This window comes from Lineus longissimus, chromosome 11 (genome assembly GCF_910592395.1).
Source record: "Lineus longissimus chromosome 11, tnLinLong1.2, whole genome shotgun sequence".
NCBI classification, from domain to species: domain Eukaryota; kingdom Metazoa; phylum Nemertea; class Pilidiophora; order Heteronemertea; family Lineidae; genus Lineus; species Lineus longissimus.
Window position 1 is genome coordinate 11,547,865 of NC_088318.1, and position 16,717 is coordinate 11,564,581.

At 43.8% G+C, this 16,717-nt stretch overlaps 1 protein-coding gene across 3 annotated transcripts; it reads right to left on the reverse strand.

The window, feature by feature from the left end:
* Positions 1-413: 413 nt before the first annotated feature.
* On the reverse strand, positions 414-15,138 carry LOC135496288 (NACHT and WD repeat domain-containing protein 2-like). 3 transcript variants are annotated; one of them, XM_064785545.1, is made up of 12 exons: positions 11,959-12,281; positions 11,570-11,643; positions 11,106-11,482; positions 9,636-9,838; positions 9,021-9,336; positions 8,372-8,761; positions 7,580-7,947; positions 7,193-7,399; positions 5,266-6,921; positions 3,780-3,961; positions 2,669-2,793; positions 414-2,413 (listed from the first exon to the last, which is right to left on the reverse strand). In XM_064785545.1, exons 2-12 carry the CDS (start codon positions 11,635-11,637, stop codon positions 2,199-2,201), a joined length of 4,107 nt encoding a protein of 1,368 aa, XP_064641615.1. In that variant the 5' UTR covers positions 11,638-11,643; positions 11,959-12,281; the 3' UTR covers positions 414-2,198. The 3 variants fall into 3 exon arrangements, with proteins under 3 accessions (XP_064641615.1, XP_064641613.1, XP_064641614.1); XM_064785543.1 differs by having other exon boundaries at positions 11,872-12,281; XM_064785544.1 differs by lacking the exons at positions 11,570-11,643; positions 11,959-12,281 and adding an exon at positions 14,776-15,138.
* Between the last annotated feature and the right edge of the window lie 1,579 nt (positions 15,139-16,717).

Consider the following 16,717-nt stretch of genomic DNA (forward strand, 5'->3'; position numbering starts at 1 on the left):
CGTTGACATAGTGATGGATCTCATTGGAGTTTGATGCGCTGTAGTGTGGCTCATTCCGTTACTAATGGGACTCGCATCCTATTCCCTTTCCGGGGAGCCTGCTTGAAAGCCAAAGGTAACAGTCTAATTGACAAGATGATAGAGATGCAATCGAAACCTATAGACTCCCGGAGCAGTCAATTGCGTCATCCTAACTGGATCTCCTTGTGGTGAGGGACGAGGCCGATCCGCTGCGTCCGGAGTGTATCGAAACCATGCATTAATATGCCGACTATAGGTATTTGCAACTCGCGTATATTTGCCTGAGGAATTCAATAGACTTCAATGAACATCCTCGGCCAATGAGACCTTTGTATCGTTCCTAAAATACACTCAAGCTTTGCAAGATGATGTTGTAAATGAAAGGACTGGTCTTCTTTAAACGATACACTTTATGAAAAATAGCTTTATTTCAACTTAAAGACATGATCTAACCATAATCAGTATGATAGAAAAGGTGTTTTTACGAACGGTGTTGGCCATTAAAGGCTAGATTGCACCGATAGCAAGTGATTGGTGCACCGTAGGGCTTTGCTGCTTTGCGACTTCCTTTCAGACGATACACTGGCAATCACCAATATGGCCGCCGACCAACGACCGCAAGCCATCCCAATTATAGAGCACTTCTTGGCCAGATACAATATAACGATATCAATTTTTGATAATATGCACAGTCATGTCTTTACCACTTTGAACAACTATCACAAACGACTGATCACGATAATTCAATATAGGGAATGAACGGTGGCGCCTCACCATGGTGTATGTGCCTTGTGCAAAATCGTATAAGAAGAACAGTGTGCACAGCAACGCCTCACCGCGGGCCTTCAAGAACTAGTTCTTTAACAGTCTCAACTTGGCAAAAGGCGTATATCGGGTCTTTTTTGCACAAAGGAAGAGGTTGACCACGTCACTTTACTTCAAGACATCACAAAACACCAACTTGTCAATGAATAGCTAATAACGAGGATACAGTGTGGTTTAACGGTTTAAATTGTGTTGGCACTGCAGCCAACCAGACGCAATGGTGGTTTTCTCGCTGCTTTGCGCTGATAGTCTGTCCGGAGCCAACATCAGCGAGTTTCCGCATCGCTTACGATTACGATTACGATTACGATTACGATTTGTGTTTGACGTCATCGATTTTTGGTGCTACGTCATCCGCAGCGAAATCGTCGATGGTACTTTCGTCTCGCTTTTACGAGGATTCCGGCTGATCTTCGTAAGTCGAAAAACGATTACATGGATTAGCGAAAAGCCTATTTTCCACGCTACATATCAAATTCAAGGTGAAATATTCATTGAAGAATACTTTAGAACATATCTGTCAAACATAGGAACTGCATTTAATGTTATCAACGGCGATTTTGATCATGTTTTAGCGCCGAGAAAAGTGCACCCAGAGCATGAGAGCAGAGTATAGGACATGTACTACAGTACGCCAAGTCGTTGGTGTGAATGCGGAAACAAAATTTCTGGTTCATGCCGGTTTTGAGAGTACATGTATTACGATTACGACTTTAAAATCGTAATCGTAATCGTAATCGTAAGCGATGCGGAAACTCGCCAAGCCATTTTAATACGAAAACCGACTTTCAGTTAAATTTAAATGCATTTCTGATGAAAAGAAATATACACAGAACTATCCTAATAAAGCACTTTGTTACAATCACAGAAAACTCCAAATGGCATTACACAGTACAATGTACATACAAGATCACGTGTATAATGATTCCATCGAATACGCACATTTAAATACCCTTTGACCTTTGAGCATTTGACGGGAAGCCATCTTTCGAGCTCATGATAATTCACACTTGAAAGTCCAACGTTTTCAGTGTTTTAATATTTTACTGCTAAAGTGACTTAGCAGCAAATAAGTATTTATCCCGAGAACAAATTTAATTTATTGTGTTTTCAAAGTGCCTGATTGGCAAAACGGAACACCAGTAGGCCTATATGCATATATGTACATGAATATTATTACTGAATGGGTGTCATCATCATCTCAAGAGTCCTAGGAAGCCATAACAATGTGTAATGTGTCCTAAGCTAGGTGATCCAACAACATCCCTTATCATTTTCCACATTCGGGTCCCTGTTGGTTTGGTCCAATAATCTGAGAATTGGTAGACCAATCTGCTACTTCGATGTCGGTCTCAGAGCCCGTCAGCCAAATCAAACACCATGCCTTGCCTCTCTGCGTCACCAAATACCGGCACCTCCCCTGCTGACCGCTCGCCTTCCATAGTTAGTGGTCTAAGAACGATGATGTCCTCCATTCCCGGAAGGCCAATTATGACACTGCTGCCATCTGGTGAGATTTCGCAACATGTCATGGCGTCATCCGGGATGAAGGTACCAACGCATAGGCCTGGAATGAAATCAAGCAATGAAATACTTGCTTATCGAAAGAATCAAGATTTGTGTGAACGAGTTTATCCCTCGCAGGAATAAACAAGCAGACAGGATCATTTAGAGACTCATCAAGCCTCTGCGTGTGTCACGACCTTTTGCCCCGGCCAATAACAAATGTCGATCATTCGCTCGGTCAGGTTGAAACGAATCATAGCAAAAAGCGTTTTTCGAGATGTTCGCTAACTAAAATGCACATGAATGTTAGTATTACCATTTTTGACATCCCAGAGTCTGACGCTGCGATCATTGCAGGTGGAATCATACGAGATGCCGAACTCTCCCGAGTCGGAGAGTGAGATCTTGTCTGGGCATCCCGAGTGGCCGGTCAGTGTATGCCTTGAAAGTGGAAGAAGGATTCTGTAGTAAAGGCCATCAATAGTAATTTCATTAATTTGCTACCAAGATGATGAATTTCGTTGGCATTGGCGTAGATTCTTGTTACTAAGTTTTAGCATGAAGTAGGCCATCATCGCATACTGTTCGGGGTCCGTCGCATGCTCCACCCCTCGTCTGCATGATTCTAGGGCATTTGCCCCCCGGACATCTGCCCCCGGATCTTTCCCCCGGATTTTTGCCTCCCGGACATCAGCCCCCCCCCCCCCCTAGGACTTCTGCCCCCCTAGGACATCTGCCCCCCCCCCCGGACATTTGCCCCCCGGACATTAGCCCCCCTAGGATATCTGCCCCCATAGGACTTCTGCCCCCCAGGACATTTACCACCGGGGACAGTCAAAGAGAACTTGGATGAGTCGGTCAGTCCAAGAGTAGCAGGATGATCAGCTCTGGCCTGTATTAATAGATTTGAGAGCATACTTATGTGCATTACTCCAGGGCAATCCATAGGTTAAATGTAAGAATGAAGGAAGGGGACGCTAACTAACTTTTTTTTCATTCGGGCTCAGCTACGCAAGCCTATCGCGTCACAAGCATCGGAATAGCATTCCGCGACGTTACTATATAGAATTATCGTTACTATAAATAGAAAAGAAACAATGTATTCAGAAATCCTATGGGGGCTAATGTCCGGGGGGGCAGATGTCATAGGGGGGCAGAAGTCCTGGGGGGGGCTAATGTCCGGGGGGGGGCAAAAATCCGGGGGGCAGATGTCCTAGGGGGGCAGAAGTCCGGGGGCAGAAGTCCGGGGGGCAAATGTCCAGGGGGGAAGTGTCCTGATACCCGTCTGCATACAGTCGATTAGTACAAAGCGAAATGCCCTGAAGCTTAAGAGGAACATTCTGTTATGGATATCGGATAGTGCTACTACGTTCCTTGGCATTAGCAAGCTCGTTAAACATTCAAAATCACACTTTAAGTCCACCTACTTGCACTGCCCTCCTGTGAGGTCCCACACATAGAGTGCGCCGTTCTCAGCCCCAGTGACCACGCAATGAGCCTCACTTGAGATCGCAACACATGTTGTATTATGCGCTGGCTTCCATTTCTTGAAAAGCTGCCCTGTCTCCAAATCGTATACGATGATGAAGTTGGAACCTCCTTCTAGTTCCTGAAGTTTAAAAAGATGTCAACCGGCATTTGCGCATAAAGGAACAAAACGTAACAAAACATTTGTCGCAGGCACATAGCAGCGATTATAATCACAGGGTGTAACGACAAAAATCGCTCGTTAGCGCCACGATGGGCTTACTTTTATGCTATTACTAGGATACAAGTGCTATTGTGTTGGCATAATTATGCCGCGTGAGAAAAATCGATACCGGTACCTTTATCCACCTTGGCAAGGACAACATAAAACATACGGCTTTCCAGATTTTAAATTGAAATCGGCCTTTATTATTAGACCAGCATGTGATTATAGGTTTAGTGCTTTGAAGTTCAATCAATCTTCGATGAATCCTTAATCACAAAAAAGTCTAGCAGTGCACACACTGGTACCTTGGTAACGGATGTAACAACTAAGAACCAGCACGATTAATTAAGTCATGAATTTAAATGAAGATAGCTTTTTTGCTGTAAATATGGTTTCCATGTTTAAACAAGCATCAGTTGCCATAGGAATGGGGCCGGTCATAACAAATTTTGCCGGACAATTATTGAAAGTAAATATTATGCTGAATGATGGTGAAGAGATGGTCGATAAGGTGTGTACGCAAGAAATACCTGAATATCAATATCACTGTTATTAGTTTTGCTTTTGTTATTGTGTTGGTTTCGTGCCAGTGAAACATTTCGTATGATGACGATTCGCCAGAGCATCTCTTTCAGTTGATTTTTTCCACCACTAGGGGCGCTGATCGTAAAAGAGCCGACTTGCATCTAAAAATATGCAACCTGCTTGTCTCTAACCAATTGTAATTGATTATTATGCCATTTGGCATCCATTATTCTTCGGCTCGCTCTTTCAATATTTTATTTTATCGATTTTATCGGCTTGAGTTGACCTTCAAAGACATTATTTGAATCAATGATATAGGCCTGAATACCTGAATTCCATTTATTGTTGAGTATAGATCTTGACATTTAAAAACCAATAAGCATACATTTATGCCATCAAAAACTTCTAAATTATGGAGGACGTAAAACGTCCGGAGACGCCAAATACTGTCGAACCTATGACTGATGCTGAAGTGCACAAAGGTTAAAACGTCAAAGTCACGGAGAACATGCCCACCTAGCATGCCTAGTGTGATTTGTCTCCGATCAAAAAGGCATACGAAAATACCATTTTGTAACCATAAAAAGGCTAAATGTTCAAAATGAGATTCTTAGGTTCTCCCTTCCATCCCATCGAAGTGCAGACGATTATCTATTCTATCGTCTGCTCCTGCTGTTTGGCTCTGGGACACCTACCTTAGAAATGCAGGCGATGAAATGTCCATCATGTGTCATGGCGGTCATGCTGGTGATGAACTCATGTTGTTCTATCCTGAGATCATGGATCAGTTTCCTGCTCCCCAGATCCCACACCAGCAGTGGGAACGGCTTCTGGACCTCATCGCCACAAACACAGATCTTCCCGTTACCACTGACGACCAAACTGTTGAGGAACCGGTCTTCGCCAGCTTTGAAAGTGGCAGCCATGTCACCGGAAACGATATTCATAACGTTGACGTACATCCGGTTCCGGGACAAAGCAACAACATGATTGTCATCATGGACGCCATAGTACGGCATCTTGACATTTAGGATTCCTTTGAGCTTCGACTCGCAGCAACCGGTGTCCAAGTTGTATATCTTGATCTCGCGGTTGCACAGTATTGCCACCTGATGTTGAGTTATGGGCTTAATGTTTCGCGGCATTACTATACCTTTAAGTGTCCGCACGACTTTCACATCCTGAATATTCCAGACTTTGACCTCGCCGCGTTTCGTTGCGACTGATATCACATGATTGGGATCGCCCTTCAAACGGAACAGCCCCGTCAATATTGTGTCCCGTACTACCCCAAACTCACGTCGTCCGTTCTCAATGCTCATGATCTGTTCCTTCTTGGGAAGCAAACAGTTCCCGAGTTTTCTTGGTTCTAGTGTGCACAGACCCATGGTGAGAGGAGTCTGGGTCAGATCTTTACCCAAAGTCCGCATGTACAGCTGAGGGAATAACTGCGACGGGTCACAGGCAAGAGCGTATGTGGATGCAACAAGCAAGTCAAAGAGAATAACCAGATCAACATCCGATTCGTTTTGCAGTAGATGCTTACTGATGTCAGCCAAAGCCTGGTGGATCCCAACTGCACCAATCTGCAAATGTAGCCAATTGTAGTCAAAGAAATTCTTACGGCATTTTTCCAATTCACCACATATGATTAGATGGTGTGAGACTTCAAGCATGTATCGAGAGTTTTCTGTTTCGTTGATTGTCATACCCTGTTCCTGAATGCCAGTGTCTTCGTGACTCTCTGCAAGCCTCCCTTCAAAATAATCTAACATTGTCCTATGAGTATCTTTAGTACCATACTTCTCTTCGAATATTTGCCCGAGGAAGTCGGATTTCCATCTCCAGACTGAGACACCGTTTGACAAAGTACACTGCTGCAAGAAGATGTCTAACTCTGGGAAGATCACCCTCCACGAACTGGATGAGATGCGTTTGACTCGGAGGCCAGGAGGTCGAGGAGTAGGGTCAATATTCTTATCACAGGTTACCAAGTCGTTCAGTTCAGTGTCTGTGAGACCGCACTTCGCGGCAGACACATATCTAAGCGCAACCAATACGATGCTTCCATACTTTGCCTCGAGGAGTTCGAATAATCTTAGAACGAGTTCTTTGGTAGATTTTGGTATGATGCAATCTGAATCCGAGTCCTTCCATTGGCTAACTATCCTGCACGTGACCTTAGCGTTGATTGGGTAGGCGCTGGTCTCGAATGCACTCTCTACTGCTTCCCTTTGTTCCTTGGTTAAAGTCCTGTTGCAGTTGACAAGGGTATTGCATAGGATGTCCATTACGCTGCTGAGGTCGAGTTTGGAGAGTGTGAGAAAGAACGTATCATCAAGAATCTCTTCCTGAAAAAGCAAAAGCATTAAGTTGATTCAGCTAACACATATGCTTTAGCTAACTCTGGAATTTCATTTGGATTAAATGCTCCAAGAAGACTGGCGGTGTCAGAATGACTCATGCCACTTTCCAAATTGGATGTCGTAAGACGTGATCTGGCCGGGTATGTCGGTGCGTACAGGAAAATAGGGGGTTGAAGAAGATCTGTGTGAATTACATGAACATCAAGAATAAGTTCTTGACTCGAGTGTTGCGGCTGCAGTGAGAGGGCGAACTTGCCTTGAGTTCTGCCATCATTGAAGTGTTACTTTCTCTCAGAGTTAAGATCATCCTGACAGTATTTGGAAGTTCTGGCATGATCCAGCTGAGGGATAGAGTGTGGGAATGTTGGAGGTGGTCCAACCCATCGAGGACGATCAGGAGAGGCCGGTTGACGGGAATGAACTGGAGAAGACTTGGGAAGGTGGATGGAAGATGTTTGATGTCCTGTGGAAGAAACAAAGAAACAAAACCAATTATGTGCATGGGCTGAACGAGGTTTCCAGGGCGTCAACTGGAACATAATTGGCTCTATGAACAATATTGGGCTGTCATTACAAGTTGCACGTTTAACTATGCACCCAGGGATGCATCTTCTTGACATAACAGTAGAAGTAAAACTCCTACCTTCATGAAGGTAGCTGGATGCTGGCCATAGAGGAGGCAAATCTGCTCACAGCAGCTGTGAATCACTTGCTCTAGCGTTCGCGACTCCGGGGACGAGCCACAGAAACGGTAAACATAGCCAGCGTTTTCCCAAAACCGAAAGGTTTGGCATTGCTTGATTGCCATAGCAACCAGAGCGCTCTTGCCTGACCCTGGTTCCCCGCTGATCACCAGAGGGCGCTTTAATTCCACTTCCCCCTCGGGATGCCCACTGATGATGTAGCTCTGAATTTTGTTCAGCAAGTTTTCCTGTCCGTAGAAGTCTTCTGAGTATATTTGGCAGAGTTGTGTGTGGTGTAGAAGCTCGTAGTGAAGGCGGCTGTGTATTCCTGAAAATGAAAGGCATAGGCTCTGTAGCAACACATATTTGTGGACAATAAAGTTCATTTCTGATTCAACGAGACACAACTAGCCATCACCACAAACATATTGATACCTCTTGCACGATCGTTGGTTATGCCATCGCCGAGAAATCGGCTCCACTAAAATAGCCTGCACAGATTTAACTGATCACTAGCCAAGTGAATCAATAGTCTCTTGATCAATGAAGTAAAATACCATCACCGCATTTAGTTTGCTTGCCTTGCCTCATACTACATACTGCTCATCAACCATCTGCATCACTCACAGGATGAGGATCGCACGCACCTTGCTAGGTTTTATAACTGTTTGGCAGACCTGTCCCTCCCAAAAAGGCATTCAGTAAAGTACAAAACGGAGAAAAGAAAACAGGTTTAAACCAGTCTGACTTACGTTTTATAGGGGACAGGTTCCTCTGTTCCCGGTCTGTTTCCATTAAACCATCAATGAGCTGCCGTGCCAACTTCTCAAACGATTCGGAGAGTGAGATCAACTGTTGTTCGTGATATTTGTTTTCATGAGAAACTCCCTCATCCGCCCAAGGAAGCGTGTAAGCCATCTGACGCTTCGGTGACACTCGCTCCTCCAATGCACTTTTGATGGTCTGAATCTTATCCTGAGCTGAGTTATGAAGCGTCGCATCACATATGTCCGAGAATTTCCGACAGTTTTTCCCATTTAATTTCTCAGGTTTGTTTTTGATTGTACGCTTAATCCAGATGACCGAATCCACAGGCACACTACTCTTGGTGAATATAACCTCCTCTAACTCGGATTCGAAACCTGGAAAGGCGAATAATCTTATTATCAATGTTCCTCCATACTGTCTTCAATACTTTAAGCCACCAGCACTAACATTGGTTGACTATTTAAGCGGCTGTCTGTTTTAGAAGAAAAATGGACAATTGGCAAGTTTACATGTGATTTCGACCTGGAGGCTGCCCTGATCAGAGATGTGGTGGAGAAATTAGGTGTTCGCCTAACTGAGGCAGGTACCGACACGTGGTTCGTTGTCAAACTCTACCAATAGGCCTATACTTGCCTGATTTGAAGTATCTGTCCTGTTGATCCTTCATCATGGACGAGTAGAGAACTCTCACTAGTTTCTCCTCAATCTCCTCCCACTCCTTCATGGCCTCCTCATGCGCGCCCCCATCGGGATCCCCATACTTTGTAATGTGTTTTCTGATTGGCTGGAGGCAGTAAGATGGCGGCAGGTGATTGTTGTCAAGGCGGTACCATTGGTTGAGCAAGTTTTGTTGTTCTTTGGCTGCGAGATCGCTGAGGATGCAGTCAAAGTCCTCTGCTTGGATTCTTTGTGGGCACTTTAGCATACCTATCTTCTCGTTAAAGAATATCTGAAACAATAGTGGAGTGTTTTATATGTATACGAACTGGTCATCACGAGAATGGCAATGCTTGTGGATGTATCTCAGAAAAAAAAGTTTAAAAGTCGTGGAAAAGTGGGCCGAAAAATATATGCTTTTTGAGTAGTTCCTTCTTCCTTCCTGTTTCTAAGATTGCACATTATAATAGATTTATAGAGGCTTTGCACTTTTTTAGCAACCGGTAATTATCAAATGTGTGTGTGGATACCAAACGGACAGCCGTTGGGCTGCATAATCAGACGATATTCCAGTTCTCATAATCTACTTACTAAGTATAAAGAAGACACTGAGCTGTCCTGGCACTTTTCTAACGTACTAAGGCAAACTTTCTTGACGCCCTCACTGTGTATATTCTCCTCCGTCATGGCCCAGTGATGATCCAGGATCTCTAAATGGTAGCCTCGGTCAGCACAGTGAACGAATAGGTTCTTGTAAACGATTTCTCGAAACATGTCTCTTTCAACGTCATACTCTGTAAAAAGAAAAAAAGGAGTTGACATGACAGTTGCTGGTACTCAGTCGTCATCGACCTCTTCTTCTTCTTCCCCGTTGACTCTACAGGCAGACTGTTTCACTATTTCAAATTCATCCAGCTGCCTCCTCATCTGAAGAAAAATGCTGGAATTCATCAGGATAGATGGATATGGGTCCTGACTTCATCATTTTTCTCCACGCTCATGTAAAGTTTTTTTAAATAAGTCTTAATGATTAAGCATGGGTCCTACTATCAGTTTTATTAGTCTTTAAAATCAAAAACAAACCTGCAGGCGAAAATGGGCGGCACGTTCTGATATATTTCAAATAAAGATGCGGACAAACATTTGAACACGGCGGTACATCACAAACGATTCCGCTGTGATCACTAATTCATTTTCTTACTACAGTTAGTGTACTGGTAAACCCCAGTGGGTTAATAAACAATACCAACACATTAAGTCCTCCCATTAGAGCGTTAGAATTATCACAGTCGAGTTACCATGGTAATAAGTGATGCTTGGTATTAGGTAAGGGGAGTCTGTGATAGCGCCAAGCAAGACATATTTCCTCCAAATGGCAGATTCATCTCATTTTACAAGTAAAAGAGATCACTCTTTAAAATGTACATCGACATACACAAGAGCAGAGAAGTTGACACGAGTTAGCGAATGTTAATGTAACACTAGCAGCCTCCCTAGATCATTTTAGAGAGAGGTTGGACCTTTTTCAAAGCCAAACTCGTATGACCTTTTCACGAAGAGAATTCTGCTTTGATGGGTAAACAGATTAGTATCCTCACGATTGAATGCACCACCCACCCGAGGCCACTTCCACAATCAGTGGACGTTGTGACATTTCACCAGTTACCTGGCAACATTATTAAAAGGCATAACGCCAAGATTATTGAAGACAGTAGCAATTTTCGTTGTTTTATTTGTTGAAACTGGCATGTTGAAGGTTCAGATGGGTTGGCAAACTCCCGATGAGGCCATCAGCACTATATCTGAGGTCTGTCACTTGCCCAGTATAACAATCGACTGAGACAGCACCATCTGAGTGAAGTAGAGCAGAGTACCCTCAGAGAAATGTTGTAGCTGAATCACAACTTTTGCAATTGAATCACCAACCAAGGCAAGCAGTGATTGCTAGGTAACCGATTTGTTAAATCGCCATCGTCATAGTGCACTTACAAACCTAATGTTGGTGAATCAATTTGATTTCTTTTCACTGGGGAACGTCTGAAAAACATGAGTGCTACTTACCAAATGGCAAGGCAACAGTATATAGATAAATGACCTTTGACCTTGGCATTGAATATTCATCATCCAACCTTCCACACAGTAAGTTCCGAATCTGCGGTTGGTAGGCGTCTGGAGAAGGCAGACAAGGCTCCAACGCATTTCCGTCAAGGCGGGACGGAGATAGCGCCCCAGTTCCAGACTGGTACGTCTCGCACATAGACTCCTGCGTAACCGTTGAGATTTTGTGGGCTGGCGGCTCCCGTCGCCTCTCTGGTGACTCCGACTTGACCGGGCTTGGCGCAGTGATTTCAGGCACCGGGTTAGGGGCTGTCCCCGCAGCTGTCCCTGTCGCTGGTGGTACATCCCGTCCAGCGGTTGGAGACGTCTGCTTAGCAGTGCTGAAAATACAATGAGACATTTTGGTCAGTCTTGAAAAAGTGTTATCCTCATACACCGGAATAATGTTCGTGCTATGAAATACCAACCAGGATTTACTGCTGTCTTTCGTGATACCACCACAGACTGTAACTGGTGGGATGTTGGTTTTGACCATGATAGGCTAAAGACACAATGGAGCACTACATGTAACACTATTTTATATTGTTATCTGAATCTTTCCATATTCGTGGTATTGTGTTCAGCTGAACATCTTGTATATCGTAACGTTGCCCTTTCTCAGAACCTTTACAAACACCAACAGTCTGTTGTCATAGTAACAGAAGAAATATCATGCTAGTTTGTCAGGAAGATGCTTTGTGACAAACTGCCGCAAAAGTGTGTCATCTACCGTAATAAACTGATTCGGTGCTGACATGAAGATGTCTCAGGTAGGTTAGCTTTATATGAAATCGGTCAAAGCAATGGCATTTTGTACGCTTGATCACCCTCAGTGATTTTGCCAGGCCATCAACTGTTCTACAGGAGCCTGTTGAAAGCCGATGACGGCTAAAGAGGCTCTGAAGAAACTTGATGTTTGAAGAATGGCTGTAGAAACTCGATGATGGCTAAAGAATGGCTGTAGAAATCCGATGATGGCTAAAGAATGGCTGTAGAAAGCCGATGATGGCTGAAGAATGGCTGTAGAAAGCCGATGATGGCTGAAGAATGGCTGTAGAAATCCGACGATGGATGAAGGTCGTCATCAATTTCAACCAAGATCCAGAATCACGAATCCTGCCCGTGATTGTACTATCACATCCCAATAACCAGCACTGAGTACGTATACCGTATGACTTGAGAACTTATGTCGGCTCGATAAAAGACAGTTAGATGCCAATCGAAGCCTTCCATTCAGAGGTCACTTTCGTAGACTCAAGTCATTGATTTCTTTATTGACGAAAGGTCGTCATATCCGGTGAAACTGCAGGGGACATCCCCGCTAATGGCATTCCACTGTACACAGGATGTGAAATTTCAAAGGGTATTATCGCCACGGTTCTCCTAATTTGCGGAGGCATGTCGCAATCTTCTACAAACGAATCGAATTGACGGAACGGAACGGAATGAACGGAATGTGATGGAACATGATAAAATAATGCCTTAAAACAGTTGCAAAGATGTTTTCCAGTTCAAGGGAGGACTGGTGGGAGATTATGTCATGGTTTCTCCGGAGAAGTCAGAAAGACTCATCCGTGAGTTGACAAGTCGGATGCCGCAGTTTACGCAGATTCCGCTAAATCGCCATGGCCATCCATTCGGCATTACCATTATCTGTACATGTACAGCGGACCAAATTTCATGTTTCACCTCTTCTCTCTTTATGCATGTACCTTTGCCTTGTTCTCCCGGCTTGTTCAGGACACCTTTTTACAGTCATGCATTTGACTGACGGCAATCAATGTTACTACTATCAATAACACAGTCAATAACAATTTACTCTTCCTTCTGGCAGATATTGATGAGTGGTGCGGCATCACGAGGCGTCTACCGATTGACTTAATTTGATGCAATCAATTCTGTCCGCAAGACATCATTCCACGAGATCGTGCACAGATCTGATCATCAAGAAAGACACCTGATGAGTGGTGCTGCCTCACGAGGCGTCTACCGATTGACCCAATTTGATGCAATCAATTCTGTCCGCAAGACATCATTCCACGAGATCGTGCACAGATCTGATCATCAAGAAAGACACCGGAAGGCTAAACAATGATTTGATAGACTCCACTAGATCTGTTAACCATACCGTTGTAGCTTGCCCTTGAACGATTTCCTCACTGACGCCAGACAGCGGGAAACAAAAATTGCGTCTAACTCTTTACGGGGTCTATGGATAAGGGTCTATCTCCACTGAAAGACTCTTGGTCAATTTCCACATACATTGAACTTTAAAGAGAGTCTAGCTGTGAGCAAGGTAGGTCAGATTATCTACCACGAGATCGCCAAGTAGGGGTTTCTTCTATCTGAAAGACTATTCACGCCTGTGCAAGACGAGGAATGCTTGTCAAACACTACCCGTTCCCCAACTAGAACTGTGCATAGCAGTCTCCCGAAGATGATACATGTAAATCAGCTTCCTACCGCCTGCCTATGGTCCCCTTTAAACTAATACTTCTACTGTTCGTTGCTGGTATAACTCACTACACAGCGCTCATCACAGGATGATACTACATGTACTCGACTTTGATGGGGACTGGACAACCGAGGACACAAGTGCGCGAACACATCATCTCCGAACTCTCCCCTATCACTAAATTATTGGTTTCTTGGGTGATCTCAAGGTATATTTACAAGCGCAATTGATTGATTTTCTACCAATAGTCTATTTCAAGTAACTTGTGTACTATTTATAAACTGACAGTTCGCGTTCTGTGGTCTTAGTAGTAGGAAAGATGCCATAAAATTCACGGATCAATTAAACCAGGTGACAGCTTCGTCAAGACTGTGGGCAGTTCAGGTGGGGTGGAAATCAAGTTTACAATGAGATACTCGTACAAACACTCAGTGGAGTCTACCAATGGCGCCATAATTGCAGTCAGACATGCAGGTTGATTACTGGGATGAACACTATTATCTGCCGGCTGCTAATGACTATCACGGCGAAAGACGACAATTAAATCAATTGTTCCACCTCCTACAGGAACAAGCGACATCGGGAGACTATCCATTACGAGTTGCCATGGTAACCGCTGTGTAAACAAATTAGCTGTTTTCATACAATCATCCTGGGTTAACGTACGAGTGGAATTCTATCGTTTTGTATTGTAATTTCATACCTGCTCTTTGCAGCTAAGTTGGTTTCGAATCGCAAGGATGGCAATGGATTTACTCAATTAAAGTGCTCTTATCCCGGTCTCCTGATTGTGAAGTTGTCGTCACTATCAAACAGATTTGAATGTGATGTTGTCCCAATTCAGCGTAAAAAAACATGTTTTTCGGAAACGTGTATGTTGGAGCAATAGCCCTCCCCGCGCGCCCCTGCCCGCTACGGCCACTCGCAGCGGTCGGCTATAAATCAGGCTAATTTTACTGAAACCATGACGTCGTCACTGGATACCGGGAAGGAAGGAAACTACAGCACCACGAAAGGTTGCTGATGACGTAGGGAGGCTAAGGTAGTCTCCTTTTTGGAACACAATTAATCGAAGTGCGTTCACTTTTTAAAAGTGAGTTATGAGGTCATCACCGACGTCTAATTGGCAATTATGCAAATGATGTCAATCGGAAAATTGGTAAAATGAAAATGGCTTACGTCTTTGGTTTATCAGAGAGGCTCTCCTTACTCCCGCTCGGTGAGACTGTCGAACAAGCAGACCCCATCGCCCTAGCTCAATATGCCGTCCACATTTCCCGCCGTTTTTCTAATCCATGGCCGGCAGACGATGCTGCGAACGAAAACACGCGTAACATGGAACAGGGTTCCAATGCGTCACTTCAGGATGTAGACCATCCACATTGTGGAGAAATCACGTTTTCCAGCTTTAAACGAAAATATGTTCCCTGCCTTAACCGTTACGCGCCAATTATAAAGGCGCATGCGCAATTCACAAGTCTTTTCGCTGAGCCCGTGTTGACTATGAAGAAGACCGTGATAACATAAGCACTCAGCGATACCAATCAGACGACATATGCTTCTGAGCGGTAAACTAGAAAGCTTTGGATTATAACTCACGGGTAACCCGTATGTAGCGGCTTCCAGTCGCCATGGAAACTCTAGATAGCGCTGGGCCGGCAGTATCTAAAACCACATACCACGTACCACATACCCACATACCCATATGCCAATTTTTTCCAGGTGGGGCAATCCAATGACAGTTGAAGCTTTTTCTTCACAACTATTGTTAAAGGAAAATTTGTCGATCTTTCGACCTTAGAGGGCGCCACCGCCAGTAACTTATGTTAAAGGGGAAGTCTGCTGTTAAAGGGGAAATTTGTCGATGTTTCCACCGGATGTGGTACTCTGCCAAATGGGAATATCTGTCGATATAATGGGGGATATGGTGATATTTGATTCCAAGAGGGCGCCACCGTTTCTTTCTAGTGTTAAAGGGAAATCTGTCGATATCGGATGTCACTGTTAAAGGTGAATAAAAACGATATTTTGAACTTATAGGGCGCCACCGCAAATAACTTCTGCTAAAGGGGGAGTCTGCAGCTTTCTTCTTCACCGGTGGCGCCCTCAAAGATTGAAATATCGACATATTTCTCTTTTAGCAGAAGAAAGCTGCAGGCTCCCCCTTTAACAGAAGTTACTGGTGGTGGCGCCCTTTAAGTTTAAAATATCGTTTTGATTTACAGTTAAAAGCGACATCCGTTATTTTTATCATTTGTTATCGTTGTACATGAAGCTTAGGTCCGTTCGTGAATGTGTTTAGAAGTGTTTATCACAATTCCGTTTTCTAACATTATAACGGTTTTGTAACAACTCTGTAATTTTCTAATTTTTGAAATATGCCAAGAAGATTGAGCCTGAAGAGGTATAAAAAGGTACTGAAGGTTCATATACTTCATCCTTCATTAAAAACCGTCGCGCCGCTTGTCACAATCAAGCCACCTTCTATCAGGCCCCACGGGTGGCGATGATTGGCCGCTGCACGAGACTGACTACGGGGAAGTTGGTGTCCCGTCGTAGGCATACCCGTTACCTTCGGGCGAGAAACCATGAAGTTGCGACTCGGACAGATCGCTAGCAAATTGACGAATGAACCTGTCCGTTAATTATAATATATATATTAAATCAGGAAATACACTCGTAAAGGTAACAGTTGGATTATTATTTGCCGGGAGCGTCTCATCAGTGGGGAAAAGTCTAACTATGGTGTTACAAAAGTACAACTGGAATAGGGATCAGCTGCCTGATGAATGTATAATGCTAAGGGACATCAATAGGGAATTTTGGGGATTGGGGCATAATAGGGTTGTCATCCAAGTTAGGGAATTGCTTGAAATGCGGGAGGCTATGAGGCGCCATGTGGGACTTTAATTGTTTCCCTAAATTATTTCAAATAATGTCATTGTTTCAAACAAAAAAATGAACAAATCAGAAATTATTTCATCCAATAAAGTACGTTTTAGAAACAATTATTTTGTATTCAAACCAGCGTTTTTATTTTTTAAACCATCGGTTTATTTTCAAACCAGGAAAACATACACAAATTGTTTCCATACCATAGTAGTTCTGCAAATCCATGGTT